Source organism: Diabrotica undecimpunctata, chromosome 9 (genome assembly GCF_040954645.1).
Source record: "Diabrotica undecimpunctata isolate CICGRU chromosome 9, icDiaUnde3, whole genome shotgun sequence".
In the NCBI taxonomy this organism is placed as follows: Eukaryota; Metazoa; Arthropoda; class Insecta; order Coleoptera; family Chrysomelidae; genus Diabrotica; species Diabrotica undecimpunctata.
This window is the reverse complement of record NC_092811.1, coordinates 26036577-26062649: the sequence shown is the minus strand read 5'-3', so window position 1 is coordinate 26062649 and position 26073 is coordinate 26036577. Positions and strand designations below refer to the sequence as shown.

Below are 26073 nucleotides of genomic sequence, written 5' to 3'. Positions count from 1 at the left end.
GGACCAGGACCTGTGTTGCTACTATTGCTTCTCGTATAGCGCAGGTTATTGAGCTTGACTCCATTTATTGAGATGCCTTCATCAATATCTTTTAGAGCCTCTTCAAAAAAAATGTGCTCCGAGTACAGATTGAATATCAGTGGTGAAATTATGCACCCCTGTCTCACTCCCCTTAAGATTTTGCTTAACTAAAATGGCTAAAGTGGCTAAAATGCCTTACTGGTGGTTAATTTAGGAAGGAGAAGTGTTTGTTGAATATCCGTAGTTATATAACGCCATCTTTTTTTGGTGTACGCACAGTGTGCACGATGTATAGAAAAAGCTGCCCCGTAATTGTCCTTATCGCTATCTTCTTACTGGCAATTTGTACCAAATATTTCTTATTTAACTTTTTTTCTTGACAGTCCAAATACATTAACCCATAGATATTAATCTAATTAACTATTCCTACCAGTGATAATTTAAAAAAAAAATTCTAAAACTAAAGAGAATATTCCGTACTTGTTCTGATTTTTGTTTACATGAATTACAAATCTCCAACTTAAATTAGGCTAAACGGTGGTTTACCGTAAAGAAATTAGCATTTTATTTAACTTCCTGGCACACTATTCGCAAAAATAAACATAATTTATTCGTTTGATGACTCATTAGGGTCGTACCAAAGATTAAATTGTGGTTTCACAAAGAGTACTGTAATTGTTAATTAAAAACAAATGTACAATTAACGTACTATAAGAAAAGTGGTCAATAACTGTAATAATTAGTGGTCACTTTTAATAGAAGAATGAAAAAAAAAACGTAGGACTATGGAAGGAAGTATACGAGGTCTGGCATTTAAGTTCCGAGACTCTTGATATTACATCTCTGTTTGACAATTTTTTATGTTTATTTCTCCCCTTCAATATATTCTCCTTCCGCATTGCTGCACCACTCATACGAAATTTTCACTATACGAAGCAAGATCTCTCTCCTGTAAGTGATGTAACTTTCCTCAGTCTTCCAAGTTTTATTGATCTTTTTCGGTCTGGTTTGAGGAACATCTATGCTCCAGAATCTGCATTTTTCATTTCTTCTTAAAGAGGATTTATAGTTATAAAAAGATTTAAAAGTCAGATCGATCTTTTGCACTGTACTTGTATCGTTGGATTTTTTTTACAAATTTTAGTTATGAATAAAACCATATCTACTGGTACTAACTCTTGGCGTTATACCGACTTCCAACAATGTCAAACATAAATTACCACCATACTTGTCACGTGGGACTCACTCACGTTGTAGAGAAATTTTATTTACTAACAAATCCTGTTTTGTATTTTTGTCTATAATCTGTTGATAATGCAAAAAATATTTATCTCTAGAAAGTGGTATAAAGTTGTGTTCGCATAAAGGTTATTTCAAGATAACAGACCAAGTTCAAGTAAAGCAATGTTTCTAGCAGTGTTGCCAACCAAAAGATATTTGCCAAGTGTTTACTTATTCACTGTTTACTATCAATATCGATAATAATAGTCAACAAGAGCAACAAGTTTATTGGCACTTGAGTTTGGATTTTTCGAATCAGATATTAAAGATTTGATCGTCTATGTTGTTCTTTTTTCCTTCAGAATGCATTTGGGAATTTTATAATGCATTTGCTTTAGCAGTTGCATTTGGAGCTTTTAGTTTCAGCTCGAATATACCAAATAGATTTAAATAAAACAAATAAAAACTGATATTAAAGTATGTAAAATATTGCAAGTTAAGATTAAACTGTCTTAAGCACGTTCGTTACAGTAATAAGATAAAACAAGTAAAATTACTCCAAATGTAAAAAATAACAATAAAAGAAACGTTAAGAAGAATGACATTTCTCTGATTAATTATTAAGGTTAGTTGTTATTAAGGTGATTGTTGGCTATTTTAAATATCTATCAATTTTGTTCAATATATTACAATATCTGGTACTTAATTGTCCAGTATCCGTTTTATAATTTAAATTGTTTTTATTTTTGTTAATGTGATACATCTCCAGAAATAATCTACTTTTGTAGTTATCAGTCTGTGCCAAAATACGAGCCTTGTTATAGTATAGCATATGACCGGTGTTTTCATAGTGCTCAATTACTGTACAAGTATTATTTCCCAAACAGCAATCACTTATGTTGTGTGATGCGTTGTTTTAGCCACTGTGATGTTTGTCCAATGTAGCTTTTTTGACAACCTAGACACGGTATTTCATAAACAGCATTCCTTCTATATAAGATTGGTACTGGGTCTTTGATTTTTGAAAATAGTTGTTTGCTGTTCATTGTATTATATTTAGCTATACTAATATTAGGAACATCTTTGAATATGGATATGACAGAATGAGGTAGAGCATTAATAAAGGGGAGTTTTTTTACAATTGATTGATTTGTTATTAGAATCATTGACGGGACCATCATAGAAATTACTGCTGCAAATCTTTTTTTTTTTTTAATTTGTGTAGGATAGCTGTTGTAACGAAAAATTTTGTATAATATGTCCAGATTTTGATGTGATTTTCGTGGTAACCGTTTTGGATGAGGGCTTGTTTTAAACAAGAGAGCTCAGCGTGTCTACTTGCATCATCGCAAAGGCGTATTGATCTGGGGACAAGAGTATTAATGACTAAATTAATTTGTAAAGGTAGATGATGAGAGTTGGCATGCAAGTAACGATTGGTATGGGTGGGTTTTCGATAAACAAAGCGATGAAAACATTGGGATTGGTTGTTTTTTATGATATGGTGTTTATGGTCGAGAAACGGTAGGGATGAATCACCTCCATCGTGAACTGGATATTAGGATGTATACCATTCAGATGGGTTTGACAAGACACCAAAGCATCCCTGTCATGGAACCAAATGACGAATGATCGTCAACATATCGTAGCCAACAGCAGACAAGCGCTACTAATCTTGAATAGACCACGTGTCACATCAGGTTTAGTAATGGAGTATCACGAGTCACCAACTCAAGCTTCGGATGGTAATACCATCATCCTGAGGTGGGTTAAAGGACACAATAGGAATAAAGGCAACCGCATTACTGACCAATTATCTAGGAAGGCGGCAGGCCTAAGACTCTTAGGACCTGGGGATCTTTTTGGTTGGTCAACTACAATAATCGTGGAAATTGTCAAATGTCAATCCCATACGCAAACCGTAAAAAGATGGGAAGAAGGGAAAGGATGTAAACTTGCCAGGGTAACACTAAGTAACCTTGAAGAGTCAACATCAAAGAAGTACTTAGGAATGACCAGGAAAAATCTACGTTTGGCAGTTGGTTTTTTAACTGGTCATTGTCAACTAACCAAACACCTCCACACACTGGGGCTAGCAGACACACCTCTATGTAGGAAGTGTGAACGAGAAGACGAAACTGTAGAGCATGTCCTATGTAAATGCCCAGAGTTATTGTTAATACGAGAGTACGCGTTCGGCGAGTCCTGGCCCATACCTGCCCACATAAGAGAGATGTCTCCTGGTGACTTGTCCACCTTCCTAGAAATGGCAGGATGGACAATGAGCTAAGGGTGACAGCTCCCTGGGAGGACGCACAATGGGTCAATTGTGGCCTAAGTGCTGTGAAACTTAACTCGCCCCCCTACTCTACAGATACAGATCGTAGCCAACGTGTAGGTTTGAGCATTGATGTGGATAGTGCTCGAGTCTCAAAGTCATACATAAAGATAACGGCAATTACTGAAGATAGTGGGGAGCCCATTGGGGCACCATTTATTTGTCTGTAGAATTGATTTTGGAAGATGAAATAAGTGTTGGACATACAATGTTTAATGAGAGATAGGTGGTCTTGTTGGATACTGGAGAGTTATAGTAGGAGTTTCGCCTCTAGGAATCTTTGTAAAACACTGAAACAATATCGAAACTTACTAGAATGTCTGACGGTGAGATAAGCTATTGTTTAAGAAGTTCGATGAAATGAAAATAATTTTTGACTAAGGATGAAGCATTTTCCTCGAGGGGTTGTAGAGTTTTGGCCAAGTACTTGAACAGTGTAAAGAAATATCGGGTTTGTGAATTTTGGGTATGCCATAGATTCGAGGTGTTCCGGATATCTTTTCACGAGGAATTAGAGATTGTATTATGTCAACTGGAAGAGAGATTTTATTGATAATGGTTGTTTTTTTTTTCCAGATAGGTTGTTGGATTATTAGGGATTTATCTGTAGACTGGAGTATTAATGAGATTGGGGAGTTTGTTAATATAAGAAGAAGGGTTTAGGTTGACGGTGGCATTACCTTTATCGGCGTGAAGAATGACTAGCTGAAGTTCTTTCAGGGCTTTTGGCTAATGTTCGGAGTAGGAGGCTTATATTATATATTATTTGTTGTGAGCCTGTAGCTAGCTGAGACTGGATATTGAATTGTGCATACATATTAAATTCGATCATATTGTTGGAAGAGAAATTTTGAATGCTGTTAAAACTTAGTGACATTCAAAAAAGATTGATCAAGATCACCCAGTTTTCCGCAATGTTTGCAGTTATCGTCTTCAATCATATTATTTATTTTAAATAAATGACTTGGATAGATCGCATGTCCAAAGCGTAGTCGATTTATGGTGGTTCTATATTTAAATGGAGCTTTAAAACTCTTAAATCAAGCAGTTTGTGGAATAAGTGGTGTTTAGTGGATTACTAAATGTTTGGGCAAAACTGTATTTTTTATGTTCTGTGGAACTGAAAAACAATATGAAAGAATTACGCTTTTTTAATATTTAACATATTTCAACCCTTCGAGTATGGCCTATGATTCCGCCGAGAAAATTGAAAACTCATTGGAAAGTTTGTACTTAAAAGTTGTTTGAAAGAATTTGGAAGGAAGGAGGAACCCAAGGAATTCGGAGCACAAGAATATTGTTGCTAATTTTGTTGTTTTGACTGTATGTGAGCATCATTACTTTAGTTCTATGTTTCTATGAATTTTGAATTTTGAGTTTCTATGAAGTGTCAATGTTTCTTAGTAGAAGATTTTTGAACGCAGAACCATAGAGAGTAGCACCATAATCTATAATGGATCGTATATAAGCTCTATAAAACAATAAAGAAGTTTCAACATCGCAAGCCCATCACACTCTAGTTATTTATTATTCTAAGCAAATTTTCCTAACCTTTCAAATATTTGACATGATTTTTAAATGTAAAAGATTAATTATTAAGACATATATTTTTTGGTTTTTAGGAAGATGTAAAGACAGATACTGCTGATTGGCAATTGATAAATTTAACCGTTCTCTAAGAACCACGGAAAGAGAGAACTACATACTTTACTTGACATATATTTTTTGGTTTTTAGGAAGGTTCTGTCTTGTAAAGACACACTGATGATTTGGCAATTGATAAATTGAACCGTTCTCTAAGAACCATGGCAAGAGAGAACTACATACTTTACTTAGGTTTTGCATACCGTTTTTATGTTTCTTGCTTTCTGTATAGTTACAAAAGTCGTCTACATTATGTCAGAGGTATAGAGATTGAGTACGATTGGCGATAATACTGAACCTTGTGGTATACTATGAGAGTTATGTCGAGATTCGAGATTATTAGCTTGTTATTATGATCTCTGTGACTCTGTGTGTATAGAAACCGATAATTGTGTTGACGAAAGCAATTGCTATTTGAAAGAAATTTACCATTTGGATTTTAAGGTTGGTCAACAAACTGATTCATATGCTCCTTAAATATCCAAGAATAATGCTGCTAAATAGTTATTACTAGTTAAGTTATTCTTGGCATCTACAACAGGTATTGGTAAAACTTCTACAGGTCAAACCCTTTTTTGTAGCCAAACTGGTTTTCTGGGAGTACATTCTCTTTCTGTAACCACCAATCTAATTTAAATTTTATAAGCCTTTCTAAAGTTTTGAATACTCAAGATAATAAGGATAGTGGTGTCTATATGAATTCACAATGTTTGGGTCTTTTCCGGGTTTAAGGATAAGAACAATAAGATGTTTTTGAAGGAGTCGATAACTATGTTATTTTGGATGATATCATTGAAGACATTTGCATTATCTTGACGAAGACTATTTTTTGTGACCCTAGTCCATAGACTAAAGCACTCGATGACACGTGAAATACAATTTTTACTTAATTTTCCCAAAAAATATATGTTAAAAATACAGCCATAATCAAACTTTACATTGATGTTTCTTTTTGTGTGGCATAGACTTTCGTCATTCAGTCTGTCTCGAAAGGTTATAATATATTCCTTAAGAAGGTATATACACATAAGTACAGATTATTTCTCTCAGACAAATGCACAGCGATATCCCTAAAACGAAATAGACGAATAATTAATAGAACACGTCGAAGGAAAATACAAGGACACTCGCTTCTCGTCTAGGGGTCCGTCAAGACATTTATTTTAACAGACAAACAATACTGGACCACGGATAAGGTATTGTTACATATAGGATAAACAAAGGGTACAAGTCTAACCCTATACACGCTCATGAAAATTTTTATGAACGAGTACCAGATTTATAAAGCTATGCATGTGTCTGACAAAAATTCTATAATTAAATTATATATTGTTACAGAACCTATGGCTAACAAGGACTGTATGTTATATGGAGCGTATGTATTGCATTTAGTTAATTTTATATACAGGGAGTTTGAATGCTGAATAAATTTAGGACATTCAAAGAAGATGTGATCGAAGTCACCTAGTTTACCGCAATGTTTGCAACTATCATCATCGATGACTTTAATTTTAAATAAATAGCATGGGTAGCATGCATGTCCAAGGCGTATTCGATCTATAGTAGTAATATATTTACGAGGAGCTTTGAAATTCTGAAACCAGGTTGTTTGAGGTATAGTTGGTTGTAAAGAGGTATACCTTTTATGGTTTGTAGAACAGTAATGTTTCCATTCTTCTTTCCATCTAAGTTGCTGATTTTTTTTGAAAATCGTAGTAACATCTGATGTATTAAGCATATATTTCAACGTAGAGCCAGTTGTTACACTCATTTTAGCCAAATGATCTACATATTCATTATGTTTGAGACCAATATGTGCTTTGACCCAAATAAATTTTATGTTGACTCCAGTCGATGAGAAATGATCGATCTTTTATTTCAAATATGTAGGGGTTGCTAAATGTTGAGGGCAATTCAATGTTTTTTATGCTCTGCAAAACTGAAAGGCAATCTGACAGAATTAAAATATGTCTATTGCAGGTGTTTTTAACATATTTTAGAGCTTCAAGTATAGCTATTGATTCCGCTGAAAAGATTGTAAATTCATATGGTAGTTTATACTTGAATTCTACGTTTGTAGCAGGTAAAAAGTATGCGCATCCAGTCCCTTCTGTTGTTTTCGATGTGTCCGTGTATATTACTGTTGCTTCCCTATAATCCTGCAGTAGAGATCTTAGAAGATTGCTACTCATAATGGTGTTCTCACTATAAGTGGGTATTATAACCTGAGTTCTGTGGTATAAAGAAAAGTAGTCCAAGCTTCTGTCAACCGTGTCCAATTTCTTGAAAAAAATAGGATTATTCTGTAATGCCATGCATAAAGGCGGAGAAGGTTTTTTCTCCCAATATTTGTTTGTAAGATCTGACTCGTTAAGTTGAAGGACGCTTGAAAATAACTGGGAGTTAGTTAATAGAATTTTAAGAAGGCTTTTTTCACTTAAAAAGTTTCTTCTATTTTCCAGGGGTAGCTCAGCGGCTTCAACATATAGGGGTTGATCTCATAGTACCCAAACATACCCCCATAATAGAATTTTGAAACGTGTCGATTTTTCTTAAAAGGTTCTTGGAGGCGGAACCATAAAGAGTAGCACCGTAGTCTAGAATAGATCGTATATAAGCGCGATACAACAACAAAGATGTTTCTACATCGCAACCCCACCACGTTTTAGTTGTCATTCTGAGGAAATTGCTGCCTTTGTTACATCTATCAAGCATGTACTCTATGTGTTGTCTCCAAGTTAACTTCTTATCCAAAATAAGGCGTAGATATTTGACATGATTTTGAAGCTTAAAACATTAATCGTTCAGAATGATATTTTCATTTGTAGGAATGTTATTTCTTGTGAAGATAGATACTACTGATTTTTCTATAGATAAATTGAGACCATTCTCTAAGAACTATGAAAAAAGGGATTCACATACTTTGCTAAGGGTTTGTATACAGGTTTCATATTTTTTGTTTTCTGTATAGATGCAGAAATCGTCGGCATACTGTACGATTTTTAATGAACTGCTATTTATTTGGATGTTATGTATGTCAGAGCTGTATATATTGAATAAGATTGGAGATAAAACTGAGCCTTGTGGTATACCTTGATAATTATATCGCGGTCCAATTAGCTTGTTATTATGATCTCTTCAGGAGACCTGAATGCCAGAGTAGGAAAACAAGTTCAAAGTAAAGTGGTAGGCATGCATGGAGAAGAAACTGTTAACTGTTAACAACAACGGAGAAAGACTCATAAATATATGCCAACAATATGAGTTAAAGATTTTGAATGGTTTTTTCGCCCACAACAACATACATAAATACACCTGGTATCAGCACACAAGAGGTCTAAAATCGATAATAGATTATTTCATAACAAGACAACAAACTAAGTTAAGAGTACAGGACGTAAAGGTGAATAGAGGAGCAGAGTGCGGCTCGGACCACTGCCTGATAATAGGAAAAATATATACACCATTCGTAGACAGGAATCACACAGATCAACGACGGATGAATACGAACATATAAAAAACTGCATGAAAGACGCAGCGCTAGAAGCCTTAGGGCCACAGGTACGAAGAGTAGATAAACCATATTGGTGGGATAAAGAAGTGGAAGAAAAGATAAAAAGAAAGAAGGAAGTATATCTGCAGTTATTACAACAGGGAGACGAACGTACAAAACAACAATATAAAAACTTGAATAAAGAAGTCAAACGAGAAGTGGTTAAAAAGAAAAATAGTACATGGGAACAAAAATGCCATTACCTAGACAACCATATAGGAGGGACAAAGAGCTCTGAAGCCTGGAGAACTATAAAAACGATGAGAACAACGACAAAAAACCAAGTCATAATAAATAGAATACCAGAGAACACATGGGTAGAGCATTTTGAGAACTTATTAACAGAGAGAAGAGAAAGGTTTAAACAGACAAATGAACAAGTGGAAGTAGAAGGAAGAATCGAAATATCAATAGAACAAGTGAATGAAGCAGTTAAGGGAATGAAATTTAAAAAATCTCCAGGCCCAGGCGGAATACATCCAGAGTTGATTAGATATGGATCATCAAAACTGTTTGAGATGATCCGAAAATTATTCGAAAGATGCTTAAACGGAGAAGAAGTTCCAGAAGAATGGAGACAATCGTATATCTCTCCAATACACAAGAAAGGCACAAAGATGGATCCTAAAAACTATAGAGGGATCGCAGTGATTGCTACTATAGGCCGACTATACTCAAAAGTACTACGAAACCTGATAGAAAATGATATCAAAGACAAACAACCCGAAGAACAAGCAGGATTTAGGGCCGGGCGCTCCACTATGGATAATATCTTCACATTAAAAATTGCAATGGAAAAACGAGTGCAGAGAAATAGAGAAACTCATATAGCTTTAATAGATTTGGAAAAAGCATATGACAGTGTACCGATCTCCCAACTATGGATAGAAATGGGTAACTTGAAAATAAACCCAATTCTTATTAACGCCACTCAAAAATATTACGAACAAAACTTTGCGAGAATTAAAATGGGACAAGAAATCACCTCTCCTTTTCAAACAACAAAAGGACTACGACAAGGCTGCTGTCTGTCACCCACCTTATTTAAAATCTATTTGGACAGATCCTTAGTGAAATGGGTAAAAAAATGTAGAAACATGGGAATAACGGTGGAAGAAAACAAGCTATATACACTTTTCTTTGCGGATGACCAGGTAGTAATTGCCGAAGACAGCTACGATCTTAGCTATATGATAAGAAAACTGCAAGAAGAATATGAGGTGGCAGGTCTAAACATGAATATGACAAAATGTGAATATCTCTCAGTGGGAACAGATGAAATATGTGACCTAGTCTTGGAAGACGACAAAATCAAAGGCGTGCAATCCTGCAAATATTTGGGGGTCATTTTCAACAAGAAGGGAAATAGCGCAGATGAAATCAGGGAAAGAATAAACAAGGGCAGAGCAGCGACCCGTGCCTTAAACTCTCTTCTCTGGCAAAAAACAATTCGACGAGAAACCAAAAAACACATTTACGGTAGTATAGTTCAAAGTATTACACTTTACGGTTCGGAAGTATGGGACGTCACCAAAGCTAATAAAAACAAACTTATGACGACAGAAATGGATTATCTGAGACGAAGCTGCGGTAGATCGAAACTGGAGAGAGTTAGAAACGAACAAATAAGAAACGAAATGAAAATGGAGAGAAATATCAATGATGACATAGAAAGAAAACAATTAATCTGATTCGGACATGTTAAAAGAATGCCAGAGTACAGATGGCCTAGGAGAGTACTGGAATGGATCCCTCCTGAAAGAAGAAAGAGAGGACGACCACGGAGAAGTTGGCGCAACGATATTGATGAAGCAATGGCGGCAAGAGACTTAGAAGAGGCAACTGCATATGACAGAAAAAGATGGAAATTGGGGGCGGAGAAGCGGCGACAGCCGTAATAAATCCGGTATTATATTATATATTATATATTATGATCTCTTACATAGATGATCCTCTTTGTGTAAAATCCAATTATTGTATCCACGAATGCGATTGGCATATGAAATAAATTAACCATTTTATTTTTTCTGTCACGTCATTCATTATGTTGACGACACTACTATCGACCCGTAGAAATAAGTGGTTTCATGGCCTCCTTATATTACGATTTTTTCAGTGGCTCTATATTATTACAATACTCCATTTTCTCACATTTTTTTCATTCCATACATCTGTTACTAACTTGTGCATTTTTTTCTGCTACAATATTACCTCGTGCCTTCAATATTTCAACTGCATCCAATAAAATACTGTTTTCACCATACGTATTCTTTTATTGGTGTAGCATACTTTATATTTTATAAAAAATATAATAATTTGGATTTTGCATGTTTTAGCTCTTCTGCACTTCTTGTTTGTATTGTCGTATCTGCTCGCTTAATGTCCTTGCATATATGTAAAGTGAGAAATCATAGTAAAGTTTATTCCCGCTAATCGGCAAGAACATTCGTATAAAAAGTAACTGTGCACAATAAACCTTTGACATAATGTAATAATCTGTTAACCGACAATTTTGCAATATAGTTATTTAGTTCACTCGCATAATTGTAGTATAATTACGCTACGGCGAATTATAAACTATAATAATATGAGTCAATGACTCTGCTATAGTGAAAGACACCTTGAACAAGTGATTGAACAGTTACTAATATATTATATGCGTGGTAGCGACCATTATTGCTTAAAACATCAGTTGGTCTATTAGTGTGAATATTAGGTATATTATCTACTTCCATATGGTACATAGTTTTTAGAGGAAAAGTATGCTCTGCAGTGTTCTTTTCTTTATACTAGTTCTTTATGGTAAAGCAATCGTTTAATTGTTTTTGTTGTAATTACTGATATCAACGGTAAAAAAACGTTCACGTTGTTGTATAAACTTACGTTCAAATCTAATTATTAACATATTTCTTTTCAACTTTGCTTTCACAACCTCTTGGGGGTTTAATTTTCTGTTCGATCTGAGTGTGCCTATGAGATGTGTTGATCTATCTAAAAGTTGGTGAGCCGAGTGAATACTAGTATAAAAATTATCTGTGTACAGTATTCTACCACAATCTAGGAGACCGTCCATCAGCGACATAACAACTGAAGGTGATGCTGAAATCCCTGGCTCCAAAACGTCTCTTCCTCAGTAAACTTTCATATTGAAAGTATATCCATTTTCTATGCATAATTTGTAGAGTTTTATCCCAAATTTATGTTTTTTATTTTTGATATATTTTTTGAAAGCCAGCCGTCCACGAAACGGTACTAGAGTCTCATCAATGCATACGTTTTTGTTCGGAATTCTGGCAGTTTGAAATTTGGCCAGTAAACGATCAATTAAGGATTAAATTTTAAAAAGTCCATCACCTCTTGGACATTCTGTATTATTAGAAAAATGCCACATACGTAATATTAGTTCGAAACCTATTTCGTGACATACGCTTTTTGATATCATTGACGTACAGGATATTCTTGGTCCAATAATCGGATAGTCGAGGATTTTTATTTAAACCCATCCACATAATTATACCCAGGAAGATTTCAAATTCTGAATTTGTTAGAGGTTTCCATCTTTTGACTCTTGAATACTGCGAAATATTTTCATTTTGTTTGATCTGCTCAGCATATCTGTTTGTTTCAGTTACTATATAGTCAATGATATCATCTGTTAGAAAAAATTTAAAGAAATCATAGGGTTCTTTTTGCGCTAATAGCGATGCAACTTCAGGTGAAATGCCAGGATGTACTGCATTGAAATCAAATACCTTTAGTTTTTCCCGTTAAGCAGTCCATGTAATTTGAAATTCGGTAGGAGTAACAGGAAGTTCAATGCCATCGTGATCTGTGTCTTCAGATGATTCACTAGATTGATGATCTGTTGTCTTAAGGATTGTTCCACAGTTTTACGACTATCGCGAAATGATTCAGGACTAGCCCGCAACACTACACTACTTATCACTTGATCTACAGTACTGTAGATGGTTCTGCACTTTTTCGTTTCCATTTTTTGGTAGCCGGTTCTTCTTGTTCACTATCTGAGCTGGACATAGGTGGTATATAATCGTCTTCAGAAATGTCACCTTCGAAAGGATCATCTACATGCTCATCACTCATATCAAAGTGTTCATCCTTATGCAATCTCTGCAAATATTGTTGTTGTTTCTAGTAAGTATCAAATTCTTTCGCCATAATAAACAGAATAGGTAGTTCTAATACGAAACAAATTCGAACAACACTCTTACTCTAACGAAATCTTTACTCAACTAAATTGCAAGCTGAGACTTGTAGCGGTAGGTAAAGTATATTGCGTGAGTCACCTACAATGCACGTGGTCTGGAAGTGGTATTTTGGTCTTAGAGCTCCGTGTGTTAAATATAATTCACGGTCATAAATCAAGAAAAAATATTTTTTTTTGTAACTAAACCCAAAAATTTAATAACCTAATGCATTTTTAATATGTATTAATAAAAAAAGTTTGGAGCCTGAAATGAAAATGTTTTCTTTCTTTCTATTTGGGCAGCCAATGTGTTAAAAGAAAAATTGTCTAAATATACTAATCACTTCACGCTGAACGTATTACACATTTTTGAAATCAGCATAAAAAGAAGAATCCAAATATAAAACAGGGGGAAGTAATTTAATAAAAAAATAAAGGCATGATACGCTTCCATGGCCATTTGATGTGATAACCACAAAACATCTGTTTAGAAGGGTATTTTACAGTGTGTTAGATATGATCTTGTCACAAAAGTAATTCTTTCTGAATAATTTCTTCTGAAAATTACTGTTCCCAGTCGTCAATAATCCTTTATCGTATTTTTTGGCACTTGCTAAGAATTTTTTTTTGTAAGTTTCTGCGTTAGAAATTGTTTTTTCTTCTTTTTATTTATGTATATTATTTGTCATAATTTTAGATGTCAATGGACTGACAACAAATGTTTTTTTTTTAATAGGTATGTCAATAACTGGGCTTTTGGGAATGGTATCACACATTCCCATTAACTCGGCTCATAGGGCACAGAGCCACCTTCTCTGTCGCTCATATGAGTAATTCCTGTCTGGCGCGTCCACGTCGCGGGGGTGGGCATCTCTTGCTTCAGTAGACCGGAGCTAGTAGATGGCTAAGTTCAGATAGGGACCCAGTTCCGTGGGGTATAACACGGCCCCCTTGCCCAGGGTTACGGGTGAAGACCACAACGATGATGAAGGTGGAGAATATAGTATTCGGTTCAGTGAATTCAACGGAAGTGGCAACCCTGTTTCTAGGGATAGTATAGAATCAACCTGGTGAAGGGCAGCAGCGATCACCAGTACTAGAATTAGGCGTAAAGGAAATGATCCTAAACCGGCTTCTTACTAGAATACCGTAGGTGAGACTGAAACAGTTAGAGGGCTACGGTACTGCGATGCGGAAAGCAAGTAGGAAACTACCGCATTATATTCCTCAGGACATCCGTCCGTAGATTTTTTTTTCTTGTCATGTTGGAAGAAACAAAACAAACGGCCCCTAGTCCCGGGCAGGCCTTAAATGGCCAAGGGGTGCGAAGAATCTCCCGGTTTCAACTTGATAAGACAATCAAAATTGCTACGTGGAATGTTGGAAGCTTATTTGCAGCAGGCAAACTACAAAATCTAATTCAGGAAATGAACAGAATTAACATCGATATTCTCGGCATAAGCGAATTGCGATGGGAAGGCACAGGCATGATCAATACTACTGGTAAAACCCTTTACTACTCATGCAGTGATAGCACAGACCCTCACCACAGACATGGGGTGGGAGTTCTGATAAGCGAAAATTTGCGCGCCTCCGTGAAGAACTTTGTCCCGATCTCCGAAAGAGTCATACTTATTCAGTTGCATGGAAAAGTCAACATAAATATTATACAAGTCTACGCCCCTACAGCAGACAAGCCAGAAGAAGAACTAGAGCGATTTTATCAACAGCTAGACGAAGCCTTAAAGGTGACCAAGAATCACGAAATTAACATCGTATTAGGAGACTTCAACGCAAAAGTTGGGGAAGGAGCTGTAGATCACGTAGTTGGAAAATATGGTCTTGGTCAGGAAACGACAGAGGGGACAGATTGATACAGTACTGTCAAGACAAAGATCTAGTCATAACGAATACTTGGTATAAGTTACCACCCAGGAGGCTTTACACATGGAAGTCGCCTTTAGACGGACATCAGGGCATTATAAGGAACCAAATAGATTATGTGACAATTAATAGAAGGTACAGGAATGCTATTACTAAGGTATCTGCATTACCTGGAGCAGACATAGGATCCGACCACAATCCCTTAGTAGCAAATATCAAACTGAGGCTCGCTACAGCTAAAAGAAAACACCAGAAGGCATCAGTAAACATTAGAAAACTCAAAAACAATGAAACAAATGAAGCGTACACAGAGGAAATAAACAAAGGTTCTCTAATATGGCAACTGAGAATGATGTTGAAAAGTCATGGACCACCATAAAAGAATCATTTGATGAGTTGAACAACACTTTTCTACTCGAGAGTAAAACAACTACCAAGAATGAGTGGATGACAAAAGAAATATTAGAGATGATGGAACAACGCAGGCAGTGTAAGATCAGGCAGGACGAAGTAGGGTACCGAAATATACACAGTCAAATTCGTAAAGAAATTATAGCGGCGAAGGAGATCTGGATGACTACACTTTGCGCCGAGGCTGAAAGCCTATATAAACTCGGCGACAGCTTCAATCTTCACAAGAAAATTAAGGAAATTAAGGAGAAGCGATCTTTAGTATGCAAACATTGATACACATTGATTACGAGAAAGCATTCGATAATGTAAAACATGAATTGATGATAAAATACCTACAAGAGTTGGGATTGGATGCAAAGGATATAAGAATCATTGCCAATCTGTATTGGAATCAGACAGCAACAGTACGTCTTCAAAATTCCAACGAAACAGAAGATTTCTCCATTAAAAAAGGAGTAAGGCAAGGTTGTATACTGTCTCCAATGCTGTTCAATTTATACGTAGAAAAAGCCTTCGCAGAAGCAGTGGAAGACTCTAATAAGGGTATTAAAGTTAACGGCATATTTATTAATAACATCAGGTATGCCGATGATACAGCCATAGTGGCAGATAACATCGAAGATCTTCAATGCCTTTTGAATGATCTAACTCTTGCAAGTGAAGCTCGGGGTTTGAAAATAAATATCAAGAAGACAAAATCAATGATTATAAGTAGAAATGATTACCCCAACGCAAAGATATATGTCTCTGGAGAAGAAATCGAACAAGTCTGGCAATTCAAATACTTGGGATGTTTGCTGAATGAGGGTTGGGACCCCGAGAATGAAATAAAGAGCAGAGTTGAACAAGCCAGAAATGCTTTTTTGAGGCTTCGTAAGTTTCTGACTGATCGCAAATTGGACTTCAACCTCCGATACAAGATGCTTAAGTGTTACGTGTGGCCTGTTCTCCTGTACGGAATGGAAGCATGGACGTTAAAGGCCAGTTCCATTAACAAACTTGAAGTGTTCGAAATGTGGTGCCTGCGTCGAATGCTCAGAATATCATGGACGGACAGGGTCAGAAATGAGGAAGTACTCAGAAGAGCGGGCTTACAGGATAGGGAACTTTTTAATTATGTAAAAAGTAAGAAGACTGCATACTTGGGGCACATTATACGAGGAGAACGATACACTTTTCAGCAACTGATACTCGAAGGGAAAATAGAGGGTAGGAGAGGTCTCGGACGTAAAAAAATGTCATGGCTGCGCAATATTCGACAATGGACAGGAATCCACAGCTATGAAATGCTTCGCAATGCTGCTAAAAACAGAATTATTTAATCCAGAATATTTAACATCTCACCTGACAAGACGATGTACGGTGGACGCCTACGCAGAAATGCATGGCACCTTAAGAAGAAGAAGAATAACTGGTTTCAAAAAGCATATTTTTTTAAGCCCACCTTCTTTTTATTTTTGTAAAATTTACACTTCTATTAAAAGAAATCATTACTGGAACACTTTGATGGATATTCAATCGAAAAATGGAAGACACATAGTCATTTAGTTACCTGATATAACCTAAAATCTCGAATTTTTTTCTAAAAGTGTTAATAATTGGTCGATTATCTTAATAGGAGGAACAGGTACACCTAAAAATCGGAGGGGAATTTAGTTGACCGAAAAATATAATTTGTTTTATGAAGCGTATACTGTGAGGCGACATCTGACCGGATAAGGCCTAAAAAACCCCAACCAATACTATTCCGATTTTAATAAAATTTCTTTACTTCATTGCTGAAAGTTATTACATTCTTCCTCAAAACTTCTGTCCCATACGGTTTTGCGACATCTAATTCACTGAAGTACTGAATTTGTGTCTAGACTTTATATCTAATTACTTTAATTGCCCCTATCTACAATTTTGATCGCTTTTATTTCTTAACAAAAACTGCGTCAGACTTATGATAATTCCTACTTTCTTTTTCACGATTCTCAATGTTTTTTGTCTGATGATGATATTCTATTAATAAATTCTGCCTTTATCTTTCCACCCAACATTTTTCCGCTCGAGTCATTCGTTTTCTTTTACCACGTATTTAATCAGCTGAAAGTGTTTTTTTGAAGAATCTTGTAATCGAGAAATGATGCTGAAGCATAATCCAGAGGCGGTTCAAACAATTTTTCTCACAGTGTGTCACATTTAGTTTTAAAATGGGTGGTAAAATATATTTTGGTAAAAGTTTATACCTAGTTCAGGAGAATAAGTAAAAAAAGACCAAGTTTGGAACATTTAAAGATCTAAGTATCTATAGTGTATTTTAAAAATAAGATTTTTTTTATTATAATAAGTAATTAAGAGTAATTTCTCAGAATATTAATCTCCGAGACCCAAAATACATAGGCGTGCATAATTTACAAACACTACATTTTGAAACTACTTTGGAGCAACATATCTTCGTGGTAATCACAGGTTTTCTTTATTGCAACGCGAAATGCTTCTTGAGCTGTTTTTATGTTTTTAGCTTTTCAAACTCACTACAGAATATTCTTCATCAATCCACGTTTCATCTAAATAATAAATATTCTTGTTCTCTTTCTGTCGTTTTTTTTTCGTAGTACTCTCGCGTCCAACATACAACTTCTTCGGATTCGGTAAGCATTGACAATCAAATGGGGGCTTGAAATAAACATAAAAAGACAGAATATGTGTGTGTCGGTGGGATACAGCAGGACCACGCATTGGACGATGGAGAAATTATCAGAGATTGCGACACGTATTCTCTTCCCGATAGTCACGACATTGCAGAATGTGTTATTTAATAATAATTTATTATTTTGCGGAGTGTTTTAGGCCCAAATTAGACTATGATTGTGTTAACAAAGCTCTAATTGAGGCAGTCTACGCGAGAAGGGCACATAGGACAAAAGTGGATTTTGAGAAAAACCACTTTGAAATTTTAACTTGTTGCTATAGATACTAATTTGTTGTTTAAAAATTGAGAAGTTTACTACGCATTAAAACTATTTATCTAGAAAGCCATATTCTAAGTCTGACATCGATAAAAATAAAGCTTATGGTAAAAATAAGGAAATACAAAAAGCTGTTATGTGCCCTTTTTAGATAGATCAGGGAATTTTTGATTGAAATTAATTTGCATGTAAAGAAAAAGAAGCATTATAAAATTATATACTTTTTTTAATACATTACATATTATATTTTTAATACATTATGAAACTATCCATTCAACATTTCATATTTAATGAAGTTTACATCTTCTTCATTTAGGAATCTGAAAAGGCTTGTAACATCTTCAACTTTCTTCTGGTTCACCTCTGGTCTAGGACATTTAGTTGTATTGACAGTGTGAAACTGTTGTACTCCTTGTTTCCAAAATCTGTATAGTTCAAAATTTTCTGTATAACTTCGGGAAGTTGAAATGCCACCGCTACGATCATATTTTATAATAACGTACTTCATAATTTAGAAGGGAACTTTGTTTCTGGACACAGGTTTAGTCAAGAAAAAAGGTTTAAGGAAAGGGTCCCAATCTTGAAGAAGGTCACTGTTCATTTTTTCTTCAAATGGCGCAGGATTTTTCCTGCATGTCACCATAGCAGTAAGGTATGGCTTAGGACTTCCTATTACTTCAGCTTTGTTAATAGTCTTGTTGATCAAACCAAAATTTCTGTCACATTGGGAAAAGCTGTGGCCTCTAACCGGAAACAGTTGTATGGCAGTTACTTGGAATACTCTTGCAAACCACGATGAAAATTTTGTAACAGTTAAATTTCTGTTTTGTCCTCCTGCGGCATCAGATAACAACACAATAGTTTTAATGGTAGAAAATTTACTTATCTGTATTTTAATACAATCAAATAAAAAAGATACCACAGAATTAGGATTATTCTTTCCATCACACTCAGTAAATGTATAGCAATAACTAGAGTCGTCGTTAAAAACATGAATGTTAAAACAGTACAACCAAAACATTCTTTTGTAAAATTGGGTATTGACATTTAGCTTTGGTATTGGGAAATTTTGAGAATAGTCGAACTTCAAAACCAGATGCGAGGAATTTTCTTCTTTGGATTTAGCAATATACATATCACGCAGTTCTTTTCTTTTATTTGCTTTCCTTTTGTGGATTTCAAAAAAAGGCATTTTATCATTGACATTTAGCTTGATCTTACATTTTTGGCAATAATCGCATACATCTGTTTTAGGTTTGCGAACAGAATAGGAAAACTTAGTTTTAAAGTACTGATAATATGTTTTATAAGACATCTTGAGAGTTTCCTTTTTTTTTTCTTTGAAAAAGACCTGAAACAACCCATACAATGATTTTATATTTAAAAAAGTGTTGTCAAAAATTGCAAATTACTCTTGTTTCTACAGTAATGACTTTCGTCATGGGGTATACTAGCCAAGTGATCCCCCGTTAACACAAAAACGTCATCTAAAATGTTTCTGGGCCTATTCAAATGTTTTCCTCTTTTTTCTTCAAATGAATCTCCCAACAAGATCTTTTTTTGAATAATCCGTATGCGTTTTATTGAAATTTGAAACAAGTCCAAAATAAACTTGCGACACCCTAAACCAGTGTTTCCTCTTATAGACATACGATAGGTCCAGGAGTGATCTCTTGGTTTTTTTTTGGGTTAAGAGATTTCCTTTTACTTTTGGAATCTTTAGCCAGGTCCATACAGCTAGATAATTGGCTATATTGGAGACTTTTGTTCTGACAGTTGTAAAAGCATTCAAAAAGCTCTACTTGAAAATCAAGAGGCAGATTTTTGTGGCATTTGTTCTGGCAGCAGTCAGTAACTAAATTGAATGACTTGGAACTAACCTTCTTTCCTGACACAGATACGTATTCTTTACCTTAAACATGCCTTAATTTATTGGTTTCTTGTTTCTTATTTTTCTGTTTCTGGATCACTTTCCTTTTCCTCTTCCCATCAGAACTATTAACTTCTTGAACATCTTCGTAATCACTATATTCTTCATTACGTATCATAGTTCTTATCAGAGTAAAACTCGATGTAATAATATAATAGAATAAAACTTATCAGAATAACAACGCCGATACTTTAACGTCACTATAATATATTAATATTATATGACACATGACAAGTGATCGAAACAAATGAGAAGCGATAAATAGCCCTCCTATACAAAACACCTGCAGAAATCGTTTATTAATAATCACATATCTGAAAAAACATTCTGCACACTAATATTCAAACAGTTCCACCAACCTCATTTTTAAATAGCCATTCTGCGTAAAAAGGGCACACAAGCCTATGTGCCCTTCTCACGTCGACCGCCTCAATTGATAACAGTCACCGTTATCAATTTGTACACAAATGTGCACTCTAGTATTGTACGTAGAATATTCTCTCAACTAATTTGTACACATGGGTATACAAGGACCAAGCAGTAAATGACAGTAAAAGAAATAAAAACAAATTAAAATATGTTTTTATTTTGAACAATGAAACTCTTTAAACCAATTTCTATCTTTAAGAATACACAAATATAAATTACATTTGGTGCAAGTTATTTTAGATCGACCCTTACAACCTTCTTTTCGGCATCTCTAGGCAGTTGTCAGATCTTTTGCTACAGGTAAATGCTTAACTTCATTACGTCGCATTTGTTAAAGAGGAATAGCAACAAATCTAGGTCTACCACGTCATTTCTTTTTTGCAGTAGGCCCATCTTCATCCTTTTCAGATAAAGTTCTAGTGTTCCGCATAACGTCTCTCTGGCTCACTGTGTTGCCCAAGATCTTAAGACGACGACTAAAGGAATCTCATCCGTATTTTATACGAAGTTCGGTCGTTTGGACTAGTTAAAAAATCAGCAGCCTAAAGTTGGAAAAGTCACTGAGATTAGAAGATGGTCCTCGATCGTTGCTGTATGTGGTGACCAGGAAGTCGTATACAGACAGGGCAACCTACGAGGACATATGGCGTGTTCTAACTAATTTGAAGAAAATCGTCTGCAATTACGACATGAAGAATTTGGCCTTACCCAAGATAGGCCATGCACTAGATAATCTGGACTGGAAGATTGTCAGAAGCATGCTTGAAGTGATCTTCCGAGAAACCGGCGTAAGAATTACTGTGTGTTGCATTAATCCGAAGAGATCGTGTCCTTCAAAGACAGTAGACTGTTATTTCTTTCTGATGGGTTCATGCAGAGCTGGAAAGTCCTGTAGATTCCGCCATCCTGGGCCTACATATAGAGTTGCTGATCGGGACGCTCAGATCTAAGAGGGGAGCAGTGTTACGAACATGCATTCGGCGTGGCCCGTGTAATGGTTGCATCTCGAAAGCGACTAGAAGAGATCAACCCGTCAAATAGGCCAAATAGAGGTGGGTTACTCCAGAATGTTCTAGTACATAGTGACTCTTCGTGTAAGCTTTCACGTCCTATAGTTGGGTGAGTCGTTTCGCTTCCATTCGCCTTACGTGTCCATTTTTGCTTTTCTATACGTTTTATTATCGTTTCTCTTACTTCCATTTGCCTTCTGATTTGTTAGTTTCTAATAGGATATAAATATTACGACAGATAATCTGTTTTGTCACTGAACGGTTAAAACGCAGAACTGCCACTGACCTCTTGGCTCATTAGTACTCTTATTAGCATCTATATGATCGGTGAGATATATATGTTCCCCTTTGATAGACATATAGACGATATCATAGTAGGCGGTTGTTTTCATCGGTCGAATAATCAACTGTTTTGGGCGATAAAATCGCAACACCAACATATACATACATTAGAATGCCGAGGTGTTCGTCACTGTATAAGCGTCGTGTCTAGGCATGTAAAAAAGTTGTAAAACATTGTTTGGACTATAGAGAGTTAGCACGTGCGATACATTCTAAAGGATTAACAACGATAACTTAATAATCGCGAACATTTTCTGATTGGCGTTCACTGTCACGTCGCTGAATGTATACTTTTGTCGAATTTATTTCCAAAAAATATTATATAATCTTTATTATTTATGATAAATGTGCTGTCTCCATATCATGATTAATCATTAGAAACTACAATTTACCTGTTGTTAGTGGACAGTTGTTACAGTTAAGTAAATACAATGTCTTAAGGTTGAATGGGTTTTGCTAAAATATTTTTGTATTTATTCTAAGTCTTTTTCGTTTGTTTCAGGTAATGTAAAGTGGCCAGCGCGATAGTGTGAGTGGGGACGATGTCGGCCGCTATGCGTTCCACCCTTCAGACCGTGCCGGAAAGTCTGGAGGTAACGAAAAACGCCGACCCCACTATCGGTACTTCAGGCCCACAAACAACCAAGACACCCGTTAAAACCATCTCGGAAGACAAATCTACCAGGTCTCGCAATTATCACACATCTTCGTCCACGAATAAGGTAAGTCTCCATTCCATTTTGTATTTGATTCGGAACTGCCAGTATACTAGTATTGTTCGGATCTTGTAAATAAAAAAAACTAATTGATGGTTCAGAAATAACTTATTTTTTTTTACTCAAAATGTAAAATATTTGTAAATGCTTGAAGGTGCGTTTTAAAGTGTCTGCTGTTCTGTTTAATGCAAATCTTATACAATAGATCTAGAACATATAAACATGTCTGTATAATTAAGATTGCTGAGGTTGAAGATTGTTACGAGACATTTTTTTTTAATACAAAACATTTTCAGGAGCTTTTTTTGTTGAATTGTGGCATTTATAAGCACCATTTTTGAATACACTTGTGTTGTTGGATGTTAAGCTAGACATATACATGTTACTTTTTCTCCTTGTTCACCTTTCTGTATTTATTACTAAAAGTTTACGGTTCAACTATGATCAGTAAACAAACATAAATCATTGCTATAAAAATATGTTAAACGCATATATGATTAACTTTAAAATTTTTACAATAGATAAAATTTTTTTATGAAATTCATTTTAAGTTTTTTATAATTGGTCCCTTGAGCCACTTTTATAGTAGCAAATGTTACTGACAAAATCAAATCTTCGTATATTTAACTTCTATGTACATACATAAAAGCTCCAGGCAATTATTAGTATGCTGGCTATACTGAATACAATTTTTAATGTAGAGTATGTGCTACATGGGATCTTGGATTTTTTTAAAGTCAAGTATATTTTATTGTGGTGTTTGTCAATAGAGTGATGTTTTTAATGTTTATTCTTGTTTATACAAACATTTATTTGGACGTTTCGTCTTTTACGATATGAACAGAATGTTATAAATATCAATTTTAATTTGCGCAAATGAAACTATCGGCGTTTATTAGCATTTTTAGCAGCTATACTAATAATACGTAATATAATATGTAATTCGTATTGTGATCCAAATGCCGACAGAGCAATATGCTCCTGTAATCCTGAGACAAAATTACTGGAGTTTAACCATTGCTGAAGTTCGATATACCAAGCAGTACTGTTATTTTGAGCCGTTGTATTATTAAAAATCTGTTCTTTCTGAGATATTTTTTGTAGATTTTTTAAAAATTACTGTTTTTTGCATCGAAGTCTTCATCTGAACTAACCCTTCTGCATTTAGGATATAGTCTTGATCTGGTTTATTAATACTTGTTTGTTGTTTACTATATTTTTTTTTTGTCTTTTTGTTTTTTGTATCCATCTTTTACATTTTTTTTTGTGCAAATAAATTTTGGTAATAACTAGTTGCACTTCTGCTATATTTTGTAATATAATATTTAAATAATTTCCCCGTGAATTATGTGATACTGCTGCCGCCAAACACATCAACTGATAGCCACCTCTGTTGGTGTGATTTACACGTTTACCTTCAACAAATTTTGCAATAACAGAATTGAAGTTTTCAACGTTATTATTGGTGGCGCCTTTTATCGAACTTGTTACATAATATTTAAACCTATTGCTGAATGATGTAATATCGGACAACAAACCACACTCTTGCTTTTCAGGAAAATAATTGATTTCCTGGTCTAAATTTTGTTTTTTACAAAAATAAGCTGCACAATTTTTGTGATCGCAGAACACGTGATACGCAGTGTTTTCAAATATCTTGTTTTAAACCAAGTATTTTCATATTGCCACTGGAATTTTTTTCGTGGTGATATTTGACAGCAGAGTCAATTGCCGTTCGTAAGCGTTTTACATTACTATTTAGTACAGATTTTAATTGCAAAGGATTAGGTTTTCTCGCAGAACTGTATTTTTTTTTTTGAGAATTGTTCTCTTAGTCGATCGACAAAATTGCGCAACAAATGGTTTTTGAACTCGATTTTCTCAATAAAAAAGTTACCGCTGTATAACGTGGCTTCACATATTTTTTTTTGTACGTGCTGCTGTCGTCATCAGCAATAAAATATTTTAAGTTGTGCATTTGTATGCTCTGTTTAAAGCCTTCTATAACAATTGAACTTTCCACACACACAATAATACTCGTTTTTGACGACTCAGTACAATAGCTTATAAGTCTTTTTTCCTATAATATGAGCCACACTAGAATTGGCCAAAAATACAGACTTATTTGATCTTCGTGCCCGTGCATCATCAGCTATTACAGTAATCACAGCTTTGTTGTCTTCTGGATCAACTTCACCCCATTCTCGTGCTAGACTTTTATTTTCTTTTACAGCAGTTAACATTAATTCCATGGCTGTATTATAAAAATTGTCCATGAGCTGTTTACTGCAAAATATTTGGGTATTACACTGAGCTCATGTAAAGAAGCAAAGAGAAGAAGTCTGATTGAAATACAAAAAAAAACGTACTGGCTGGTTGGACGAAATTCTTCGCTGTTTCTACACAATACATTATTATTATATAAGTAAATAGTGAAACAATAGTATTGTTATAAAAACAGTTATAAAAATTTAGAAGGAAAATGCCACAAATCAACAGAAAATATTTCTATTCAAACACAAAATTAAATTAAATAATAGGTACTTCATACAATTTCGCCAATTGTCGACTTTTTTGTGGGGCACATAAACGTCTTCGTGAACTACCAATTGTAAAAACTATGAACACTCTGGTTTGTCAATAGTCTGAATCTGAATAATCTTTGTCCATTTAAGGAAAGGAAAAAGACAGTTAAGATTTGATTTCACGTACAGTGCGTCTGTGTATCCGCCTTATACGTATTTCGCTCTAATAGGGTTCTTCAGAGATAGATATTCACAGTCGCTCTGAACGTGAAAATAAATCTTTTCTGTCTTAGGAAGCAACTCTAACTTGGCTTCGTATAGACGCAAATAGCGACATCTGATATTAAAATCCGTAAACTAATTTTCGAAACCAAATTCAGATTTTTGCTTTAATCTGTGGCTTCTAAGAATTGCAGTGCAAAACAGACTTTGATAAAGATGTTATTATTATTATTATTTGTCCATTTAATAAGCCTAAATTTTTGTTTTCGTTTCAACATTATTTATGCCCCTACCTAGAGAGTGTAGGGTATATACCTGGTGGCTAGATATCGACAACAAGGACAACCTGTGTGACCGAGAGAGTTAACTATTAGCAGAGCTTCGAGCTTTGTTAAAAAAGTTTGAACCAAATAGCTGCTTTATGTTAAAAGTAAAAACAGATTCGGAATGTTCGAAAAATTCTATAGTGACGTAACTTTTTAATTTGTTTTTTAAGTTACCCTGTTAGGGTAAAAGGAAGGGGAGAAAGAAAGAAAGTTAATTTTAAACAAAAAAATTGAAAAAAATATTGTTTAAACAATTTATTAATTTATAAAGAGTTAGTGCACTAGAATTTTTTAAGATATATCATATAAAAAAAGAATTATCTCAATATCTGCCATAGGT

The 26073-nt window shown here is 34.9% G+C and overlaps 1 protein-coding gene across 4 annotated transcripts in view; it reads left to right on the top strand.

Annotated features, from left to right (window-relative positions):
* LOC140449704 (serine/threonine-protein kinase MARK2-like) overlaps window positions 1-26073 on the top strand; it is a 473378-nt gene that overhangs the window by 95696 nt on the left and 351609 nt on the right. For 3 of the 4 annotated variants that reach the window (XM_072543024.1, XM_072543021.1, XM_072543022.1), the window contains exon 2: window positions 22447-22666. In XM_072543024.1, the coding sequence (XP_072399125.1) occupies window positions 22487-22666 (180 nt within the window). In that variant the 5' untranslated portion in view covers window positions 22447-22486. Of the gene's footprint in view, window positions 1-22446; window positions 22667-26073 lie in introns of those variants that run through there. The other variant, XM_072543004.1, reaches the window with a different exon arrangement.